We start from the raw sequence: 22,061 nt of genomic DNA, 5'->3' as shown, positions 1-22,061 counted from the left end.
TTTGTTCCATTTAAACTTCACAACTCAGCCGGCTTATCTTTAGAGACAGAAGACAGAATGTCGCTCGCGTTTGTTCAGAGAGTTTAAAATGTCAGATGGAAGTAAAACATAGACTGCCATCTAAAAATAAAATCCGAGCTACTCTGTTGTAAGACCGAGGGAGCTTAGGATCATTGTTCCCTCAAATACAGATACTCCTCAGATAGGAGTAACTTCGCCTGGTTGGGAAATTTCCATTTCCCTCCCCACCTCAAGAAGCCGGGGAGGGAGCCCATTTTAAGTCACCGTTCCATTAACTTGCAGATTTGTCACAAACGGCGTGCTGATGCAAGCTGTTCAGCACTGAGAATTCTTGAGTCCTTTGAAAATGTTTGGTTTTTTAATATTATTAGAAAATATTGACCTCGTTTCCCAGGCAGACTCGAGCAAGCTGTGCAGTTAGGGGGATTTAGATGTTTGTGCGCCCCACCTGAACATAAATTGCTTATTTCTTTTATTGGGTGTTTTTCCTCTCTGGATCGTGATAAGGAAGTGCTTATTGCACATACTAATTTTACATCTTAATTGGAATTCCTATACTACTATGGTAAATTTCTTTGGATGGGTGCCCTGAGTAATCTTAATAAGTCGGGCATTGATCAGCACCATATACATATAATACTGTATAAATTCCCAGTAAAACTTGCTAAGTGTTTTAATTGGCATAATTAATTTCTTTGTAAAGTTAAATTTGTTACATTTCTAATTACCATAAATCCCACTAAGGCTTAAATCCTGTCCTAATTGGCATTCCCTCCTTGAACACAGTAGGGTGGTTCTCTTCTGGCTTGGCGCATTTGTATGTTAATACCAAGTTTAACTTTCTGTTAGCACAGATATTTTCTCCAAACAGAAAACCGGGCATTGTCTAGAAAAAAATTCTTTGCGAGGCACTTTTTTTCCACGGTTCCGTTGCGTGCTCCAGGAGCCTCCTCTACCTGTATGTTCAGTCAGTGGCACGTGCTGATGACTTGGTTTCTTTCTACTTCCGTCGTGTTTTGCTTCAGCGGGGGGTGTAAGGCATGTAACACTGTATATAGAAGATAAATCATTTTTGAATATAACTGAGGGCAATATGAATAACTGTTTCTGTTTATAATTTTGTACACTAATTACCTTTTGGGTTATTGTTTAAGTGCCTCATCTTAAGTATTGCTTACCTCATAATATTTATACCTGAGAGATTTGATAACCTAGTGATTCTCATCTTTGTAAAAGATTAGTCAAATTTATATTGTTTATGAGACTCTTCTGTGATTTCCTTGGTTGCATGATGCATATCTTCCATGATGATACTATGTACATAGATCTAAATAAATGTTTAGAGGTAACTGTCACATGTTTCACTTGATGGAAAACGGGGTAGAATTCTGCACCAGGAGCTAAAACTCCCAAACCTGCAGTGTTAGGCCGCAATCGTTGGAAGCAGTGTTACCCTCGGGCGGTGTTGGTGCTGCGGGGGATCTCGTAGGACCGGTGCTTACCGTGCAGCTGCTTGCCCTGGGCTTCTGGTCTTGGTGGGAAAACCCTCACTGAGAAGTTGGTCTGTTTTGAGGAGTCCTAAAAGGGGACGTAACGCTGCTTGTGTTCAGTGCAGAGGCTCTTGGCGCTGGAATGTGTTGCTAGTCCAAGGTACGGGTGACCAACGTTCGCTGTCGTTAGGCGAGATCGGTTCCCAGCTCGGCTTATTTCTGTGTCCTGAGGCTGGCCTTGGTTTGGGACAGGCGGGTGAAATAAGCTGCTGCAGTGCTCAGAACTGCTCCTGAGGCAAGCGGCACATGTGTGCAAAATTATTTCTGTGCTTTGACGCACAAGCAAGGTCTGGCCTGGCTTTGATGGCACTCCTGTCCCCTTGACCCCCTCCAGCCAGCCCACCCCTTGCTGCTTCGTTCCTGGCGAAGGTTGATGGGTTGAAGTTCCGGTGAAATACTGACAGGTTGCTGAAAATGGGTGGGTGCAACATGTATCTCACAGCAAACAGCCTAGTTCAGCCGGTCGTTTAAATAGTTTTAGCTGGAACCTTCTTTTGCTTCCTTCAGGGCTGCCAGGCTGCTCCCAGAGGTTCGCTCAGTGTCTTTAAATGCCAAGAGGCTCTTCAGTCCTGGGGCTCGCCCGGACCGAGCACGCTGGCCGGCGTGGGGGCTGCGCCACGGAACTGATCCGCAGTGTAGAGTCTCGCCGTGTAAACTGTTCCTGCGTGGGTGCACTGGAAAGGCTGAGCTTGGGGCTGGAATTGCTAGCAGACACCGTACACTGGGAGCCTTTGATGCAGGCTTGTCTCGTCTTCATCCTTTATGTCACTTGTGTGTTGAGATTAATAAGCATATATTACCAGAGAGCTGCTGGACTTCATCTAAAGGCTGCTAGAGAGAGCAAATACAGCACCAGAGAGGTTGTTTATTTTCATGTTTATAGGCCTCAATGTTTTTAGTTCTGATAAGAGTTTGAGGTATAAGAAGACTAACCTCTAAATATCATTTGGCTTCTAAATTAATGGAGAAAATACAAGAAGTAATAATGGTTAGAAGCTAAAGCCTGAAAAAGTGCTTGTGGTCAAGGAGGTACATCTTTCATCTGCCCGATTCCTTCAAAATACCACATTTCCTACTTCTGTCATCTCGGTTAGCTGACGATGCTTGTAAGGTTTTGCAGGCAACAGGAGACCTAACGTGACACGTCCTCTTAAAAGGTGGTGAGGAGGAAATCAAGAGTACGGTCAGGGGTGATAAAGAAGCAGAAATGCAGACTCTTCTTTTTCTCAGGCCAGCTTCACAGAATAATCACAGAATCATCTTGGTTGGAAAAGCCCTTGAAGCTCCTCCAGCCCAACCATGAACCTCACACTGACCGTTCCCAACTCCACCAGATCCCTCAGCGCTGGGTCAACCCGACTCTTCAACCCCTCCAGGGATGGGGACTCCCCCCCTGCCCTGGGCAGCCCATTCCAACGCCCAACAACCCCTTCTGCAAAGAAATCCTTCCTAAGAGCCAGTCTGAGCCTGCCCTGGCGCAGCTTGAGGCCATTCCCTCTTGGCCTGGCGCTGGTTCCTTGGCTCAAGAGACTCATCCCCCCTCTCTGCACCCTCCTTTCAGGGAGTTGGAGAGGGCCATGAGGTCTCCCCTCAGCCTCCTCTTCTCCACACTAAACCCCCCCAGTTCCCTCAGCCGCTCCCCATCACACCTGTGCTCCAGACCCTGCACCAGCTCCGTTGCCCTTCTCTGGACACGCTCGAGTTATTCAATGGCCTTTTTGGAGTGAGGGGCCCAAAACTGAACCGAGCACTTTGCAATGCTGGGAGCCATGAAATGGCCCCACAGCAGAATCGGTAGGTCAAGAGCCCGTGGCTGCTTTCCCCTATGGTTTCTGTTTTACACAGGCGTGGCCGGGGGGCAAACGTCCCGAGCTAGCCAAATCCTGTGTTGGGAAAACACTATAGTCATGGTGCTTTTTAGGTATGGTATTCAAAATACTTGGTATGGGCAAGGAATGTTGCAAGTAATAAAATGAGAGGAGACTTCCAGTGTCCTAAGGGTTAACAACTTAACCTGCAGCAAACTCCACTTGAAAAAGTTACAGGGTGTTTTTTTCTTTACCAGCTGGTTTGTAACTGGATTTAGGAGAGTGTTTTTGAGATACACCACTAGAATACCTCGGTGCTGACTTGAGCATCAGCACTTTCCATAGTGTAAGATCCACTTGTGTCCGAGACTCACCCATTGCAGGATTCTCCAGCAGCAGCAGGCCAGGCCAGGCCGCTGAAGCTCAGAATGTGAATGTATCATCCCTGCAGCCTCCTGGTGCTCGCTCTGGTGGGACGAGTCGCTCCTGAGCCTGGAGGAGGGGACAGACCCCTGAGCATTAACCAGCTTGCTGGGGCCTCGCTTCCCTCCAGGGCTCTACCGAGCAGATCCCTCAAGAGGCCAAAGTCTGGTTCTGACACAGAACCCCAGACTGGTTTGGGTTGGAAGGGACCTTCAAGATCACCCAGTGCCACCCCCCTGCCCTGGGCAGGGACACCTTCCACTAGCCCAGGTTGCCCAAATTCCCGTCCAACCTGGCCTTGAACCCTTCCAGGGAGGGGGCGGACACAGCTTCTCTGGGCAACCTGTGCCAGAGCCTCAGCACCCTCACAGGGAAGAATTTCTTCCTTACATCTCATCTAAATCTCCCCTCTCTCAGTTTAAACCCGTCGCCCCTCGTCCCATCCCTAACCCCCCGGTAACGACTCTCTTTCCTGTACCCCTTTCCGCACTGGGAGGCCGCTCTCCGGTCTCCCCGGAGCCTCTTCCCCTCCATGTTACCCTCACGGGGGTTTACCCGGCCAGCCGAGGCTTTGCTCTCCCCCCGGGGGGTCCGGTCCGTTCCCCTCACCCCGTTGCCGCCATTACGGGCCCGGGCCCGTCCCCTCCAGCAGGGGGCGCTGCCGGCCCGGCGGAGCCTCCCGGCGGGGGCGCGCGCGCGGGCGGGAACTGGCGCGCGGCTCCTGAGGGCGGGCGGCGCGCGCGCGGCCATGGCGGCCCGCGGGACCCTGCGCCCTGTCGCTGTCCCCAGGGGGCGAGCGGCGGGCAGGGGCGCGGTGACGGCGGAGGGGCTGGGGTCGGGGAAGGGGGGAGAGAAAGGAGAGGCCGCGGCCTGTCCCCGCCGCTCCGGGGCGGCCCGGGGGCTCTCGCTGCCGTCCCCGCGGTGCCATCAAACAATAGAAGAGGCGGGAAAAACCTGCGTCGGTTCAAAACGAAGTGAGTGCGGGGCTGCCCCCGGGCAGGCTTCAAGGGGAGTTTGAGCCAGCAAACCCCGCTTTGGCAGAGGGAACAGCTTGGCTACGCGGGGGGGGAACCCCAAAGCTATTGCCTCCTCATTCCAGGTACCCCCCTTTGGGATGCGAGGCGGGAGCTGGAGGTGTGCTGGGGGAGATGGGGGCTTCCACGGGACGTGTCTCGCCCCACATGAAGAGTCAGTTTGCCTATAAACTGCTTCATGTGCTTTACAGCAAATAGTAATAAGTAGTTTATGCAAGCTGGCCAAATAAAAGAAAAGTTCAGAATACCCCAAATTAGTTCCCAGATGGAAAAATACGTCCTGTGTGGCGCCTCGTGTCAAGCAGGGGCTGGACGTGAAGCACCCCGCCCGGCTTGGGCGTAAATCATGTTCCTGTTGCATTCGGTTGGAGCAGCGGAGTGTTGCAAAGGTTTAGGTGATTAAGTTCGACTCATTATGCTGCCTTAAAATACATAATCGGAATCTTGTATGTTCTGAAACTCGGCAAGCGTGAAATCTGCTGTGCGATTTGCCTCCTGCATTGAGTTTTGCACTAGTTCGTTGTTTCCTTTTCCCACCAGCTCCAGCGGCTGGATGTGAACAAATTAAAACAAAAAGCCCCAAACCCACCCCATAAAGCGACTAAGTGTGGGCGATGCTGCCGGAGTTGTTATGAGCTGACCAGAAACAAACCTCTGGAACAAGTGCTCTGCTCCACTCCTTTGCTGAGCGAAGCCCAGTGCCGATAATTGGTGTGCCAGTGTTTATGGAGAGATTTTCCTTGCTGATCGCCTTACTGGAAATATTAATCTTGTATTTTTATGCCAGAATCTGAAATTGGTGGGCTGCCAGCTATTGGCCAAAATGATTTTTCCCTGATAAAACGTATTCTATCTTTTGTCATTCGCTTTTAGAGTGCTGCAGAATGTAAAGGGCCAGAGAAAAATAACCCAAATTCAGTAGCAGAGGGTTTTCGCCATATTTAATTTAGTAGAAACCTGCGTTTTGGTTGAACAGAAGCTCCCGCAGTGACTCTTTCCCGTGGTGTCCACTTGCACAGCTTAAGGAACTGGCCCCGAAGTTCAGCAGGTGCCTCCTGCCGCGCGTTTGCAGCGCTCTGGAAGCGCAGGTGGGAGTCAGGCGCCGTCGCCGCTGTTACCCGTCAGGTGCACCTCTTCCTGGTGACAACCGCGTTATTTAATAAGAGTTGATCATTGTTTAATTAGGATGTGATGAACTTAAGGATATTATTCGCAGTGGATGCGAGGACTGGGGCAGGGGGGTGTGCATATGTTTATGCGAAGGCGAGCATGTACGCTACTGGCTCCACAAAAACTCCCTCAACCAAGAAATTACGCTGTTTAAGCTTAAATTTGTAAAACTCAGTCTAGACAATACACAATTATAGAAGATGCACATTACAGGAGTTTTAAAATGTCGAGCGTAGTCCTATGTTGGATACTAATGGTGCTGAGGAATCTGCAGCTGTCTGTACTGGATGGGAGCAGAACCAGTCCTTGGAGAGCAGGGAATGGCAGGAACTGCCTCTAACTATTGTAATCGGCAAGATTATCCCATTAATCATATTTGTCTCCGGGAGTACCTTAGTTCTAACTCTAAGTGTTGTTTTTCCCTCGGTGCGTCACATGCAAAAAAAGCCTCTAATTGAAAACAATGCAGAGACAAAATCAAACTGCTTGTAAATGTGTGCTGAGTTCCAGCTGCTGATGGGAGCGGAGTGGATGGCACAGGCGGGCGCCGAGCCGACGCCGTCGCCAGCGTCCTTCCACGCCTGTACAATGTTATTTTTTGTTTTGAATATTGCCGGGGTTCTCAGTGTACAGAAGGGGCTGACACTGCTGTTCTGACACAAAAAGGACCCAGTTTAGGGGAGGGAGAAGGCAGAGATGCTTCGTCAGGGCCTGTGTTCTGTGCAAACAGTGGGAGATGCAGGTAAATCTACGGAAAAACTGTGGTAAATCTCCTCAAAACTACAGCACCCTGAGAGCCAGAATCGCTGTCAGTGAAGGGATGGTGAACAGCCCTGGCTCTGTTACCGCAGTATTTCCTTTCAGCTGTGCTGTAGCAGCTACGTTTGACCCCGGAAATTTCCTCTCTGTGAGGACATGAAAAGGAGGGGAATTTATATGTACCCTGTTAAAAGGGTAACTGGTATGATTTTGCATGTCTGTGTTGTTTTAAATTAATTCAGCTGAATTTCAGAGGTATCTGAACTATGTGTCTCTATTAGGCACCCTGACAGGTTGTCTAATTGTTTTTCCTAATTCAGATCTGTAACTGCCAGAGTGAATCTTCATTTAGATGGATTACCCAAACCCTGCCTGCTGCTGGCAGGACCTTGGCGAGAGGTGTGTGGGGGAAATAACTTTCCTTTTTCTTCCCATATCTGCACGCGCAGCCCCGAATTGCAGCTCTCTCCGCTGATCCCCTCCAGCCTGCTGCCTGTCGCCTTTTGTTTCGCAGGCTGCGTCTGGGCTTGGAACAATCCCCCGCAAGGCTGATGGCTTAATCCTGGCGCGCTCCTCCGAAGGGCGACTGCCTGCGTGGCCGCTGCCTCCCGCTCGCCGCCCCGCGGGCTCTGCTCCCACGGCAGGTACCGTGCTTGCCCTCGGCCTCAGTGCCGGTGGCGGGGCGGGGAAGGTCTTCCCAGGTTCCTTGCTGCGCTGAGTGCCGCTGTGTCCGTGGCTGTCCGAGGGATGCTGCTGGCCTTGGCGCTGCGTCGGCGGAGGGAAAGTTGTTCCTTGCCTTGGCCAAGCGGGAAAACTCTCGGTTGTGGTGTTGCTGCTCCCAGCATTCAAAAATTGAGTTGGAGGTACTCCCTAGAAAGCAGTAAGTTGATAAATAATAGATAACATTCCAAAACCACGTGCTCTGTTGTATTTGGCCCTGTCTCTTAAGGTAGAACAAGCTTCTATTTCTAAATGTTTTCTCTTTGGGCCGTGAGCAGATGTTGACAGTGACTTGGTGTGGGGAGCTGGGGCTGTCAAGGGCCACCAGATCCTTGTGCAGCTGCCGGTGGTGGAGGCTGCACTCGTGTGCCTCCTGCAGCGTCGCTCATGGCCTCTGCTGCCGTGGCCTGCGGAGGTGAGGTTAAAAAACCAGACAGAGAGGCTGTTCCCATGCTCTCGGGCTGCTGCTCTGGCAAAACCTTCATCCTTCTGTCTCTGTTTGGGGCGCTCTGAATTCCATCTCTGCTGCTGCTGTCCTCATCTGCTTTTAACCACAGACATAGGTGCTTCAGGAAAGTATGTATCACATTAGAAAACTCCTAAGTGTCCCAAAAGCTGGAGATTAATTCCCTAGGCTGCAGCTTCCCCTCCTCCCCGCTCCCCACAAGCACCCTGCACCTATCCCCCACGTGCTGCCCGTGCAGTCCTGTTCTGGGGTTTCTCTCCCTTGCAGCTCCTCTCGTGCCCAAGCCAGCAGAAGAGAAGCAAACCGCCCTTCCCATGGGTCCCAGCGCTGCTGGGACCTTGGCAGATGCTGTGCCGGGGCTTTATGCTGCAGTTACCTGTCTCTCTCGTGAAATGACCTGCTCGTTCGGGCGCCTGGCCCTCGGGGGGGCCCGTCCCCACGGCTCGCTGCGGCACGCTCTTCCTGCTAACAGCCAACTGTTCGTCCAGTGCACCCCAGTGACCCATCGGGCCACCTCTGAGCCAGGTTCCAACCAAAACTGGGGTGTTCTTGGCTAAATCCAGCCAAAAAATCCCCAAACACCACAAGTCTTTATCTCTACTGCCACTTTCCAAGCCCAAGCTTCTCAATCCTTATCTCTACTGCTGCTTTTCCCAAGCCCAAGTTCTTCTAGTTCTTCTTTCCCTCAAAATTAGCAAAGTGAAAATTAACTCGGTCCAGATGCGTGAGTTTGCAAAGAGCAGAGATAAAAGCCAGCACTTATGGAGAAATGCTTCCGTGTGCAGAGAGTTCTGCTGAGGTGACATCCTGCAGCTGTTGGGGACTGCAGAGGGACATTAGTGGTGAGGGCAGGACCTCAGATCACAACCGGGAACCGAAGCGAGAGCTGGCAGCAGCCGCGGTGCAACCTCATGTAGGTGTGCAGGTTGTGTGTGTGTGCGTGCATATATATACACACATCTACAGAGATGTGCTTGTGTGCGTGTAAATAAAAATCCCTCTGGTCAAATGACAGGAAAATGTTAAAATTGCAAAGAAACCCAAATGCATTTGGTACATAACGTGAGTTGATAATTGTTATCGGACGTGGATAATTGCAGTTAAGCCTTGTTTTTTGAACCCTGTGGCTCAGGGCTGTGTCTGTTGTGAGTTCTGCCAGAGCAAGAAGTTTGCTTCGTCTTGAGGTTCATGCCAAAACACACCGAGTGGGCAGGAAAAAGAAAGGTTTTGAAGCTGAGGCGTGTCCTGTTGGGTCTGTGCTGGAGGTGTGAATTTGAGTGCAGATGAAGTGATCCTGGTGCCTTGTGTGTTTTGTTCCTCAGAAGAGTGTCCGGCTGGAAAGCCATCGATGATACCGGGGGTCGCCTTGGCTTCCACGCCAAACAGGTGGCACACGAATGCCTTTCCCGGCGCGGGTACCTCTGCAGTACGCAGCTAAGGCCCTTGTATGTCTTTTATCTTAGCGTGTGAATGGGTCTCTTCACTCTGTCCCTTTCCTCTAAGTTTTCTAAGCTGTAGTTCTAGAAGCGTTATGTGGAAATGGTGGTAAGGAAACTACAACGTGCTACTTGCCTCCCTGCAGAGCCAGCAGCAGTTTGGGGTGTGCAGGCGAGCTCCTGCTAACTCTGGTTTTAACCGGAGTGCTGATGTAGTTCGAAGAATAACGGTGTCGCTTTTGCATTCTTCGTAGAACCCCCTTTTTTATTATCTCTTGCTCCAGGCTCTCTGTTTCCCCATGGGCCTGATGGGAAGCCCTGACTGTGGCTGCTCTGCAGCCCCTCCTTGTCTGAGTCCCGGGGTCTCGCCTCCTTGCTCGGAGGGATCTGGAAGGATCTGGTGGGCTCCAGAAGCAGGAGAGCAGAGGAGCCCTTGGCCACCTCTGTGGTGGGTCCAAAACCTGCTCTGCCCTGGGCTTGCCGCTGGGCCGCAGTGCGGTGGGTTTGAGGTTCAGGCAGAAGGACTGGCTGGAGCCCATCCCGTAGGCATTGCCTGAGCTGCCGGGGCGGGCAGTCTGGGAGGGAGGGGGCCCGTACACGCCTCATCTCTTTGTTCCTTGACAGTCCAGCCCAAGCAGCAGCGCAGGCTGCCTGCGGTAACCAGGTCTTGGCAGCCGGAGTGTGGATTCCCTCAGCAGAGGAGAGAGTCGTGGTCTTGGCTTGCTCTGCTAAGTGTTACCATATTTCTTCCAACTTCCATTTCCTCTGGGCTGAGTTTCAGCTCAGCTTTCTTCCTCCAGATGCTCGTATCTCACAGACATCTCGTTCCTTGGGATGAAGCTCGTTGAACCAGATGAGAAGATGGTGTGTATTCAAACACCCATGTCAACTCGGTGGCACTGGAGATTTAGTCCCAGATCTTGAGAAGGAGGAGGAGCAGGGGGATTGCAGCACTTCACATGTCTCTGGACAGTAAAAATCACCTTCTGTTCCCTGCAGTCTGTCAAAAGGAAAATGAACTGATAGCACCCCATCCCCTTCAGCTGTGTCGTACGTGGGAAGAAGTGACGTGCACCATGCTGAAAAGCCCAGGTCAGGTCCCGTTTAGCTGCGGGAACTGCCTGTCCCCAGCTGTGAATCGCTTGCAGGACTCACCAAAGGTGATTAACGGATCCTTCACCCTTCGGTGTGAGCAGCATGGCAGGCAGCCTGGAGCATGCTAACACACAGGAATAATACTGTAAAATATTAGTGCCGAGCCCTGAACTCTGTGTGTCCTGGGTGGATGCTCAGTTCAACTCCGAGAGATGCTGAGCTGCCCAAGCGCTCGCTTTACCCACGGAACGCAAATTTCCCGGTCAGGAGGCCGCCTCTGGGCTCCCTCCGTGTGTCCCCCCAAAGCCTGAGCTGGTCCCTGGGTTCAAAATGCGTGAAAGCCCGTGCGAAACCGTGAGAGCTCAAACGGCTTCAAAGCCTTGGTCACACAAATGGCTAATGCTTGCTATTCTGGACGTTAATTTCATAAAATTAATCTAACACATCTTGAGGGAAATTAGTGCGTGCAGATGCTGTCATTTATCACAATTATTTTAAAGGCCCTAATCTAGCACTTCACTGGATTCTTCACAGCCACTTGCATGGCAGGCTCTGCAGGAGACTCTCTTTGCCCGTGGCAGCGTCGCACCCTTTCGCCCGGCCGGGCCACGAGCGGCTGGGGGGGCTCAGCCCCCCTTTCGCCCCCGGGAGAGGTGGCAGTGGCAGCGCCGGGGAGGGGGAATGCCACCCCCTATGTCAACATGGTGACCCAATGGCTGTGTCCGAGCAGCCCCTTTCTTTTCAGCACCAGGTCGGAGTTTCTTGTCTTGTCTCTCTTGGTGCTGCAGTGAGCGCCTTCAGTGCAGCTCTGGTGGCAGCTACAGCCATGAATTTCTTTAAAACCTGGGCAGGGAACACGCTCCCCGTCCCACCGCAGTTTTCTAGGTTCCAATGATGCTGTTAGCCCAAATCGGGGCAAAAACTGCCCGAATTTCCTATGACTGTTGAAGGAGAACAAGTTGAAAGCTATCAAAATGTTTCTTTATTAACCCTGCAGCACTTCATTTGAATTCTGACTTTTAGGGAAAAAGAATGCTTATAACTAAATGCGTCTTAAAAAGCTGTTGGTTTGAAAAAAGTGAAAGCATCAGCTATTCCTGAAAGAAAAAAATTACAGACAGGAAGCAACTTCTATTTTGTGAACCTGTCATTTAGACGAATAAGCTTTCAGCAGTGATTTTAGGGGTTTTTTGGTAAGAGCCTCCTGCTTATGGCCACTTTTCCCGGCTTTTGATGCAACGGCGGAACGCTCCTCTGGAGCAAGCGGAGTGATGTTGTCGGGGGGTGCACACTGAGAGCGGGGGCGTGTTTCTGGGAGGCTGGAGCAAGCAGGGGCTGGCGAGGAGGGGGAAGGCAGGGGCTGAGAGCGCTGAGGGCTGGTGCCGGAGCAGCCGCGGGGGGCTGGCGACCAGGTTTTGGTGATGGCGAGATCCAGCCGCGCTTTGGACGATCCGTGTGTGTTGCTTTTGCCCCGTCAGTCTCAGGGCCCGTGGACTGAGCCACCAGACAGTGATCTGGCACGTAAGCGGCCCCTCGGTGCAAGGCTATAAATGTGTCAGGGTGCAGTAGTCCTTGATTACCGTGGAAGGAAATAAAGGCGTGATTTCAAATGTGTTCAATCAGCACTTCCAATATCGTGCATAAATAATAAATTATCATACGATGTCATTTAATATAATTCTGCTTCCAGTACAGGAGGCAGAGAGGGGGGAAAAAAAAAGCTATATTCAAAAATTCAGTCAAACAGCTTGTTTCTTCAAAGGCACAAAGCACCTGAGAGTTCCCAGTGACTCCTCATGTTAGCAGAGATTTTCCTCTAGATAAAGAACTCATGATAATGAGCTGTGAGGCTGGATGGTTAAAACAATTATCCCCTAGAAATTCCCAGAGCTTTTTTCAACAAGTCAGAGCACTTAAAGCTGGCAGAAAAGAACGTTTGAACAATTTTTCATTGGCAAATATACTTTTGTTGAAACTGAAATGGTTTACGGGGACATGGCACACTTCATAAAATTTTCAGTGAAAAAATTTTGAAAGGAATCTGAAACAAAATGGGAAATTACCTTTCCGATTGATTTTGGGATAGCATTTTGTACTGTCTAAAATGATGTGTAATGATCAAAATGCTTCGTTTCCATTTGGGAGTTTCCCTGACATAACTATTTTTACTATTTGGATTTTGCTGATTCAGTCCAAAGCCAAATTTTGCCATGGAGGAATTCCTCTAAAGGCAAAAATTTTGCTTTCCTGCCTGCACTTCATTGTTGCGCTGTCGTGTCGCCTGCCCTTCCTCCCCATGTTGAAGGAGTCCTGGCTCGGCGCTGTGAAGGCAGGCACGAGGTGGACGGCTGTTACGTGGTTACCAAACCCCGCTCTTGCGGAAAATAAAAAAATCTGCCTTGCTAGTATGTTTTTTATTACAAAAATGAAAAAAAATCAGGAGATACTTTAAAACCAACTGATGTTGCTGCTTTATGTTTCTGTCCAGGGGAGCGCATCAGCATGGCCGTAGCGTTAAGCTGGTCGGTGGTCCCGTTCTCTGGGAACGTGGACCAGTTCCCCGGGTCACTCCTCGGGGCTCGGACGGGGTTGCAGCTCGTCACTCCCTCTTGGCCTGGCTTGTGCCAGCGTGGTATTCGTGTTACCGGCAGGTTACGTGTGGAAATGAACGGTTTCTTTGGAAATCAGCGTGAAGGTAGAGAGTCTAGAAGCAATAGTACAAAAATGAACCCAAACTGTACGCTTCCAAGCTGTGTAATTGCAGAACAAGATGCTAACAGTCCTCAAAAACGCAGGCTTTCGCCTAAATGACATGCTTTGTGGGAGTAATTAATTTGTATTTAATTATAATCTAACTTGTGAAGAAACGTTCTGAAGAAGTCGTATCTTCAGCACAAGTCTTTCAACTTTTTTCTTTAAGATAAATTTCTTCTTTAGACTTGCAGCATTTTATATTTTTTATGATAACACCAACAGGAGACTCCTTAGCAAAAGTCACTGCTTACAATTTTTGCCTTTAAGGCTATCTCATAATTATGTATTTAACTAATCAACACTCCAGAACTTCCAGATGCAACAGATACAGGGTTTGTGAATGATTTCCCTATATACATCTTAATTTTCTAGCAGCAGCTGTAATTTATGGGATTCCACGTGGAATAGCAGGGCTAATGATGAGCAAATGTGTTTTTAAAGTTGTACTGGATGCAAACGCTGGTATATGGTGAAAGGGATGAAAACAGATGAGTTCTGAGCGTCAGAGCTCCCGCCTCTTGTCCGTAAATGCTGCCAGATCCCAGGTCGGCAAAGCGGAGCTCCGGCGTCGGTCAGAGGGAAAACCCTGGCCCTGTTTTGCCAGCAGGAAAAAGTCTCAGCAGTGGGTTTTCTTTCACTCACGAACCCCCAGATCATCAGAGCACATGGTCTGGACCCATGTGAGCTGTGTCGGTTTGTGGATGAGTAGCTGTGCATTGGGGTATCAGTCCGCTGGGACACGGTTTGTTTTCAAGCAGGAATTCTGTAGTTTTATCTTTGACATTTCCCAAATTGTCCCCTCAAAGCAGATACTCCTGTGGTACGTTTTGCAAATGCTCAGAGTTCAGAATAGGGCTTGGTCTGTGTGAAGGCCCCTGTCGTACCAAGTATTGACCTCTATTCCCAATTATGAAGGCTTTTGTTTTCTTAAATAGCCGGCCGCTGGAGAAATTCCGGTCTGAGGGAGCAGGACTCATGTTGGTTTAACTCCAGTAAAGCAGTCATGTGTAACTAATACTGTATTATTAACACGGGGGGAAATTTTCAACTTTCAGCATCCTGACAAAAAAACAGACAATAAAAATTGCTCGGTGACTTTTCCTAACCTTTGTAACATGTATTTTACTCACCGAGAGCACTGCCTCTCCACTCTGCAGTCCCAGGCAGTGAAACAGAGCGGTTATAAGTACACCATTCACTGGAAAATGCCTTTTTGTTCTTCTCAAGTCAACTCTCAGGAAAGACTAATTTATTCTTTCTCACATTTTTAATCTTTTGCTCTTTCATTTTTCATGGTTTGTATCTTCGTAAGTCCGAAGTCCTGCGTGGTGATGTAGGTATCAAAGTAGGCACGGGATGATCGTCCCGTGAGGTTCATGCAAGTGAGCTTTAAACAGCCAAACACATGCAGAATCAACCCAGCTGGGTTGTCCAAGCCGCCTTCCCTCCCTGGCCCACCTTGCACACTCTTTATTTCTTAAGAGCAATTTGCGCTTAGGTGCAAAACTGATGATTATAAAAGTCTAATTTCCTTGAGCTGCTTCTTGAGCCAGAGAAGGTCAATAAACGGAAGCGACACAGTCCCGCTGACAGACACAGAGTCTCTGTCCTGTGACTTCAACGGTAAGGAAACCTGGAGACTAGAAAGTTGTCTGTGAGAGAAAACAACAAAAAAAGTGGTTTTGGAAAAGGATGGTTTACAACTGAAGAATGAAACCCAACGTGTCTGCAGAGCAGAGAGCGGCTGGTGCCAGCCAGGGCATCGGTCACAGCTGCGGCCCCTGACCCCCCAGGCGCAGCGCAGACAAAATGCGTTGGGTTTTTTTCCCCACAAAACTGATTCTTAGAAACCGCCAGTAGTTTTTAATAATTATTTTTTATTAACAAGTGAGAAGAGCTCTCCAAATAACTAAACAGAAAAGAAACAAAGTTTGAGGTGGTGTGCGTTCCTGAATATCTGTTTATCACATTTTAATGGTGATGGAAAAAGGGAGAAAAATGTTGATGGCATTTTCATGGGCAGTTTTCCTCCTGCTCTGTTCAGAACAGAAATACTGTTCTGTGGAGGATATCGCAGTTATGGCTGTTACTGTACTGCTTCACTTAGTGAGGCATGTGGAAATAATTCTTGGTTCTAGTCAGTCTTCACACCATGGAGCAATGATAAGGATTGTGTTCTCTCCTTGCCAGATTGTGACTAGTGGCAACTAGAGGAGGAACAAGAAGAAACAACTGGCAGGTGGCAAGAGGAGGAGATGATGTAGCAGGAGAAGAACAGTTTGGGATTTTTAGCTGAGTGGCTAACTTCTAATGTGAAAGCAGCAGATAACTTCTTAAAACCAACGCCTGTGAATTTTACTACTTTTCTTAATAGAAAACTAAAGTCTTTGCTCCACTTGCCCTTCCTCAAGCACCTGTCCTAGCTGCTGAGTTCCCCCTGGTTACACGGTGGCCTGCCAGGACATGCTGATGGGGTGCTGAAGGGGTTGAGACCCTAGACCCCCTCTCCTGTTCCTGCTCGCGGCGGGTTTGCTCTGGGCGGCTGCAGGGTCTCTCTGGAGACCTTTAGTGACCTGGGGAGAGGACCAGGGCCACTCACAGCATCTCACGGGCTGGGCCAGGCCAGGCCTGGGGGTGCTGCACCGGTGCTCCCCCTCCAGCCCTTCCCTCATGGCTCGGCTGAACGCTGTTGGCGTTTCAGGTGAAGTGGATTTCAAAGGGATATTTGACAGAGGAAAGTACTTAACCTGGAGAGGTGAGGAGAACTCAGCGGGTGAAGGAGGGACTGGGGAGAGGAAAAAATAATTATGTGTGAGCACATATGTGGAATATTTTCCGAAGTGCTTTAAGCTGGGGAAATTTTTTTCCTGAAGGGGCTGGTGCTAAATCAAAGAAAAGAAGGGATTGATAATTGTGGGATTAATTTGTGGACTCTTTTGAGAGCTGGCAAGATCTATTTGGAGATCTAAACTATGTATTTTGTCAGCCCATTTTTCTGAAGAGCTAGACCTTGCTTGCAACTGTAAGTAATCTGTATTACAACTCCCAGTGAAACACGTTTCATACATCATTTTGGTTCACTGTGTGACTCTAGCTAGTGCCTTGTGCTAAACTACCTTCCTCACAATCAGGTGATATGTTATTTATAGTCTAAAATAATGAGCGATAGCTTGGGAATACACATTCTCTGAAAGCTCCCCGGGCAGGTTCTGCACATAGTTCCGCGGTGAGTTGTACCTTACATCACCCTGCTCCTTCCCCCGTTTCTTGCCAGAGAGCGTTTGGGAGCTGGTGGCCTGTCTGGGCTTGGGGATGGGAACGCGGCGATGCCCCGTGTCCCCCCCTCCCGCCTCGGTTCAGCTGCTGCCGTGTGTCTCCCGCAGGGTGGAGAGGAGGAACGAGCGCTGGGATTGCCGTGAGCGGGTGCCCATGGCGGGGCCGAGGGGGTGTGTGGACATGGCGTGGGCCAGTGTTTGTCCTTTTCAAGTTCGTCTTCCCCGTGTGCGTTCTGTGCACGTGTTTTCTATGAGCTGCACAGACAGGCGGGTTCCTTCAAAATTTATTTGATCTAAGAATTTTTTTTTTTTTTTTTCCTGCTGACAAGTCCTTCTGGCTCTGGTTTGCAGTGGTGGAAAAAGCCAGCTCCAGCCCTGGAGAGCTTGGAAGAGTGAGACATCTCCGGTGTACTCCAGAATGGGAAGAAAATCGAGACGTCATATTTAAGGCCATGCATCATTCCCGGAAAATAAGCTTGCATGTTTTACATAAGGATTGCATAATTACTTTCTACCTCTGCACAAGGCTAGTTCTTTTGCATCTCATAATACCAGGAGTTTTTAATAGACATCTTAAAGACTCCGTTATCTTTGGCAGCATCCTGGCAGCTTGGCACACAGCGCGCGCTCTAACAATGACACCAGCTCCCTTTTTTCCCCCCTTAAACACCGAGAATACATGAAAATCTGGCAGAAGGCAGCGGTTTCCTCCTGGGTATGCCTCTGGCACCTGCTGCCCCATGTGTGGGAGGCTGCTGGCACCCCAGCGGGAGCAACGACGTCCCCCTCGGTGTCTGGGTGCCCTGGGGTGCCCCTGCTGGGAGTGGGGAGAGGTGCGATTACCTCTGCGACGTGAGAAATGTGCGTGGGCCAGAGACAAACCAAAGGCGGGTGGGGTGTGGACGTGACCAACAAGCCCAATCGCTGGGTCTCGTTAGGGTTGAGTGCGTCATTTTGGCCTGCAGTTCACTTTGTCTCTCTTTCTAGTATTTTTGTGCCATACTGGAAGCCACTCCGTGTCTCAGATACATCCGTGTAGCTTGTTCCTGAAGCCCGTGCAATATTCCTTTAGGGCAGCAGGGCAAAAGGTCAGGTCTCAAGATGGAGTTTATAGGGAAAATCCTTCTCTTGGCAGTTTATTGATCTTACCCCTGGACTCGGCACTGGTGAGGCCACCCCTCGATGAGTGGGTTCAGTTTTGGGCCCCTCACTCCAAAAAGGCCATTGAATGACTCGAGCGTGGCCAGAGAAGGGCAACGGAGCTGGTGCAGGGTCTGGAGCACAGGTGTGATGGGGAACGGCTGAGGGAACTGGGGGGGTTTAGTGTGGAGAAGAGGAGGCTGAGGGGAGACCTCCTGGCCCTCTACAACTGCCTGAAAGGAGGGTGCAGAGAGGGGGGATGAGTCTCTTGAGCCAAGGAACCAGCGCCAGGACAAGAGGGAATGGCCTCAAGCTGCGCCAGGGCAGGGTCAGACTGGCTCTTAGGAAGGATTTCTTTGCAGAAGGGGTTGTTGGGCGTTGGAATGGGCTGCCCAGGGCAGGGGGGGAGTCCCCATCCCTGGAGGGGTTGAAGAGTCGGGTTGACCCAGCGCTGAGGGATCTGGTGGAGTTGGGAACGGTCAGTGTGAGGTTCATGGTTGGACTGGAGGATCTTCAAGGGCTTTTCCAACCCAGATGGTTCTGGGATGATTCTGTGATTTCACTGACTTTGTCCCCAGCCGTCGGCAGCGGCAGAGGCTCTGCCCGTACCTCGGTGGTTGAATTTCCATAGCTGGTGGCTGTTGCTTCGTCTCTTTGCCGGGGCTGGTTTTGGTCCCCGAGGCCTGGTGGTGTCCTGGGAAGTGCCGGTGTTTGCGCGAGCCTCCCTGGGTGCCATGACCACAGGGTGAACCCCTCGGAGCTCTGACTATGACTTTCAACAGCGTTGGTCCAAAAGCAGTGTCCTGCAGGCCCCGGGGGGTGCGGGAGCTGCGCACGGGCTGCTGCCAGCGTGGGCAAACCCAACGTGTCTGCAGAGCAGAGAGCGGCTGGTGCCAGCTGGGGCATCGGTCACAGCTGCGGCCCCTGACCCCCCAGGCGCAGCGCAGACAAAATGCGTTGGGTTTTTTTCCCCACAAAACTGATTCTTAGAAACCGCCAGTAGTTTTTAATAATTATTTTTTATTAACGAGCGAGAACAGCTCTCCGAATAACTAAACAGAAAAGAAACAAAGTTTGAGGTGGTGTGCGTTCCTGAATATCTGTTTATCACATTTTAATGGTGATGGAAAAAGGGAGAAAAATGTTGATGGCATTTTTGTGAAATTCAACCCGTTTATGACCATATGAAATTAAAGCTTTTATACACTTATAAAGAAGCTCCAAAGGGAACGAATATGTTTTTCCTACTGAAGTCTGCTTAAAGCATATAACAAATAAGATTGCACAGCTCAATATTTCATATAAAACAATATGCTCTACCATTTTAATTTTCCTGTACAAAATTGTTTTTCATATGAATTCATGTTGCATTATTTTCCGATTCCAACTAAATTAGAACTATATAGATATAAATGATATACATTACATTTATTATACATAATCTAGGTAAATATGAACTAATTCATCAGCCATACCTCAGCTTTCATATAAATTATCTTTGTGGCATTTTTGCTGTTATATAAAGTCTTACAGTTGAAGGATTATTTGACTGTATTTGTAACTATTGCAGCATTAATTTAATTGCATTTCTACACAAGAATTAATATTACTTCCTGGTAAGAAGTTTGGAAAGCAGAGAGGAGGCAGATATGACACGTTTTAATTTTAAGTGTTTTTAAATTTATTTTAGGTGACTGAACGCTGCAGGCGATGCCGGACCCATCGTGTGGCCTCCCCCCGGGGGTCTGAATCCTCGCGCTTTCCTGAGCCCCCACAACCCCGCCGCGTTCATCCCGCCGGTGATACCGGTGCCGATGGGATCCCCGGGGACCGCGGGGACGGGTGAGTGTGAGGGGCTGGGGGAGCGCAGCTGCGGCAGCGCCCATAGGGGCAGGCTGTTAGGAAAATCCTATTTCCGAGGTGCTCGGTAGAGCTGGAGCCATCCTGGCGGGAGCTCCCTGCTCCAAAGGTGTCGGGGAATGGTGACGGGGGGCTGGTGGGGGGCTCTGAGGTGCTGAGCCCTGCTCCCCTGCTCCCCTGTGGCGCCAGGGCAGCAGCGTGTGACAGCATCTCGTGAGCGAGCTGCCCAAAGCGGCCGGGGGGCCGGGCGCTGGGCTGTCATCTCCGTCACCAGGAAATCGGTCTTTTGGTGTAATTTTCCTCCAGTAATTAGTCTCTCTGTGATTTTTAGACTTTGTGTCATGGTGTGAATGCAACATGTTCGACAGCATACCTGCCGGGGAAAATCTCTTCTGTGATGGGTAAGGAAATATCATTTTTCATGAAAGACATCAGAAAAATTGAATGTGAAACTTCGGAACAGTTGGGGGCACGGTGACTTTCAGTGACAGGGAGGACTCTAGCTGAGGCAGTCACCAAGTGTCACACTGCACTATCCTGCCTTTTCCTCGGCCGTTTGGGCTTTTGCACGGTGCTTCATTAGCGCCTGGTCCTGGGTGCAAAGGGGCAGGAGACGTTTTCAAACCACCTGTGGCTGTACCAGGCACAGGGAAAAAGGGGCAGCTGAAAACTAGAGACAGCAGAAAAATACTGCCCGAATGCAGGCCTCGCTTCTTTAAAGGATTTCATCACATGTTGGTACAAACCCCCATTTTTAGGTACCAAACCCTCACTTTTAGAGTACAAGCTCTCAATTTTAGGGGCCAAAACTTTGATTGTAGTCATGAAAGCCTTATTTTTAGGGTACAAACCCTCAATTTTAGGGGCCAAAACTTTGATTCTGGGGTTGAAAGCCTCCTTTTTATGGTCCAAACCCTCCTTTTTTAGGGTACAAACCCTCACTTTTAGGGTACAAAACCTCAATTTTAGGGGCCAAAACTTTGATTCTAGGGACAAAAGCCTCATTTTTAGGGTACAAACCCTCCTTTTTTAGGGTACAAACCCTCACTTTTAGGGGCCAAAACTTTGATTCTAGTGTTGAAAGCCTCCTTTTTATGGTCCAAACCCTCAATTTTAGGTGCAAACCCCTCACTGTTACAGTACAAAACCTCAATTTTAGGGGCCAAAACTTTGATTCTAGGGTTGAAAGCCTCCTTTTTGTGCTCCAATCCCTCTAGGAATGGAAATAGATTAGTTGACTTTGGTTCAAATAATTGCAGTTAATTAAATTTAAGCTCAAGTATTGCATTGGGTCTTCATATTGTGAGTGAGATAAGTACATAGGGGTTTTTTTTTAATGTTGAGCCAACCTTACTGGAAAATGGTCATTTCCAGTGGGCGGTGGAGCTGAGAAGGAGACAAGGCAGAGCCCAGCGGAGCTCAACGGGGCAGACAGCTCGAAGCAGACCGCACTCTTGGCACTGAGGAGCAGCTGTAGGCTCCAGAGCTGCTGCCGGGGCTGAGCAGGGCCCACCGTGCCCGGGGGGGCTCTGCCTGGAAGAGTGTCTTCCCTGGGCCGCCCACGGCGTGGCTGGAAATCAGCTCGGAGTGCCACATCCATCACCCCCAAATTGTTCGGCAACCTCCAGGACAGCGTGAGCAGCCAGCAGCATCTGTTCCTCCCCGCTGGGGCCGCGATGATGGACTGCCAAGGACGGGGCTCCTGCCTAACTTCTCGCCGCCTGTGAGCCAAGGTGAGATGGAATCGATGTGCAAAATGGCCGTGCCGGCTGCCCGGGGGAGGGTGCAGGGAGGTGGGCTCAGGCCCCTGGAGAGCTGTCGCGAGTCGTGGCTTGGCGCAACGCCCGCCCAAACCCACGAGGGCTCTCCCGACCGGGTTGGTAGGGGCTGGCTGAAGGGCTCTTAAAAACGGAGGGGAAAATGCTTGAGGTGCTCTACATCTCCTTTTCCATACCCGCGCAGAGGTCGTCCGAGCAGCAATAAACCATTAATTCCCCCGCGCAGCAGCTCTCAGGGGGTGCAAGGAAGGAGAGGGGGTGCTGCAGGGCTCGGGGGGCTAACACGTCCTGAATTAAGGTGCCATCCTGCTTTTATAAAGGAATGCGGAATTAGATAATCTAGGATACTCTTGATTTAGTGGAAGTTAAAATACCATATGTGTTAAGGCTTGCAGGATACTATGTTATTTTTAACATCCACACATTTGTAGGAATTGTAACTAAATATGTTTTCCAACAGGAATAAAAGTACAGGCTTAGGTATTTTATGAATGGCAGCTGTGTTAAGAGTGATTCAATAAAAATATGTGCATGGGGCGATTAATCCAGGCAGGAATTTTGCCGGCGCTTGTGCAGGGTGTCTGGAGTGGAGTTAAAGTCCTGGGCGCTTGCGCTGCCCGAGCCCGCGTCTGGCCGGTCTCTGGAACGAGCTGAGCTCGGCCCGGCTTCCCCGAGGATGCCGGGGATATCTGAGGGGGATGTTTTCACCGTGTGTTGGGCGGACGGTGTCCTTGCAGGAACCCGTGGGATCACCCGGCCTCCTGCTGCTGAG

At 50.0% G+C, this 22,061-nt stretch overlaps 1 protein-coding gene across 1 annotated transcript in view; it reads left to right on the top strand.

The window, feature by feature from the left end:
* Positions 1–18,419: 18,419 nt before the first annotated feature.
* Positions 18,420–22,061, top strand: part of LOC141918843 (uncharacterized) — a 120,413-nt gene continuing 116,771 nt past the window's right edge. Inside the window, exons 1-4 of the mRNA XM_074813691.1 lie at positions 18,420–18,612; positions 19,359–19,493; positions 19,701–19,816; positions 20,989–21,244. Coding sequence (XP_074669792.1) covers positions 18,420–18,612; positions 19,359–19,493; positions 19,701–19,816; positions 20,989–21,244 — 700 coding nt within the window. The remainder of the gene's footprint in view (positions 18,613–19,358; positions 19,494–19,700; positions 19,817–20,988; positions 21,245–22,061) is intronic.

Source organism: Strix aluco, chromosome Z, assembly GCF_031877795.1.
Source record: "Strix aluco isolate bStrAlu1 chromosome Z, bStrAlu1.hap1, whole genome shotgun sequence".
In the NCBI taxonomy this organism is placed as follows: domain Eukaryota; kingdom Metazoa; phylum Chordata; class Aves; order Strigiformes; family Strigidae; genus Strix; species Strix aluco.
Note: the sequence above shows the minus strand (reverse complement) of the source record. Positions and strands in the feature narration are given on the sequence as shown.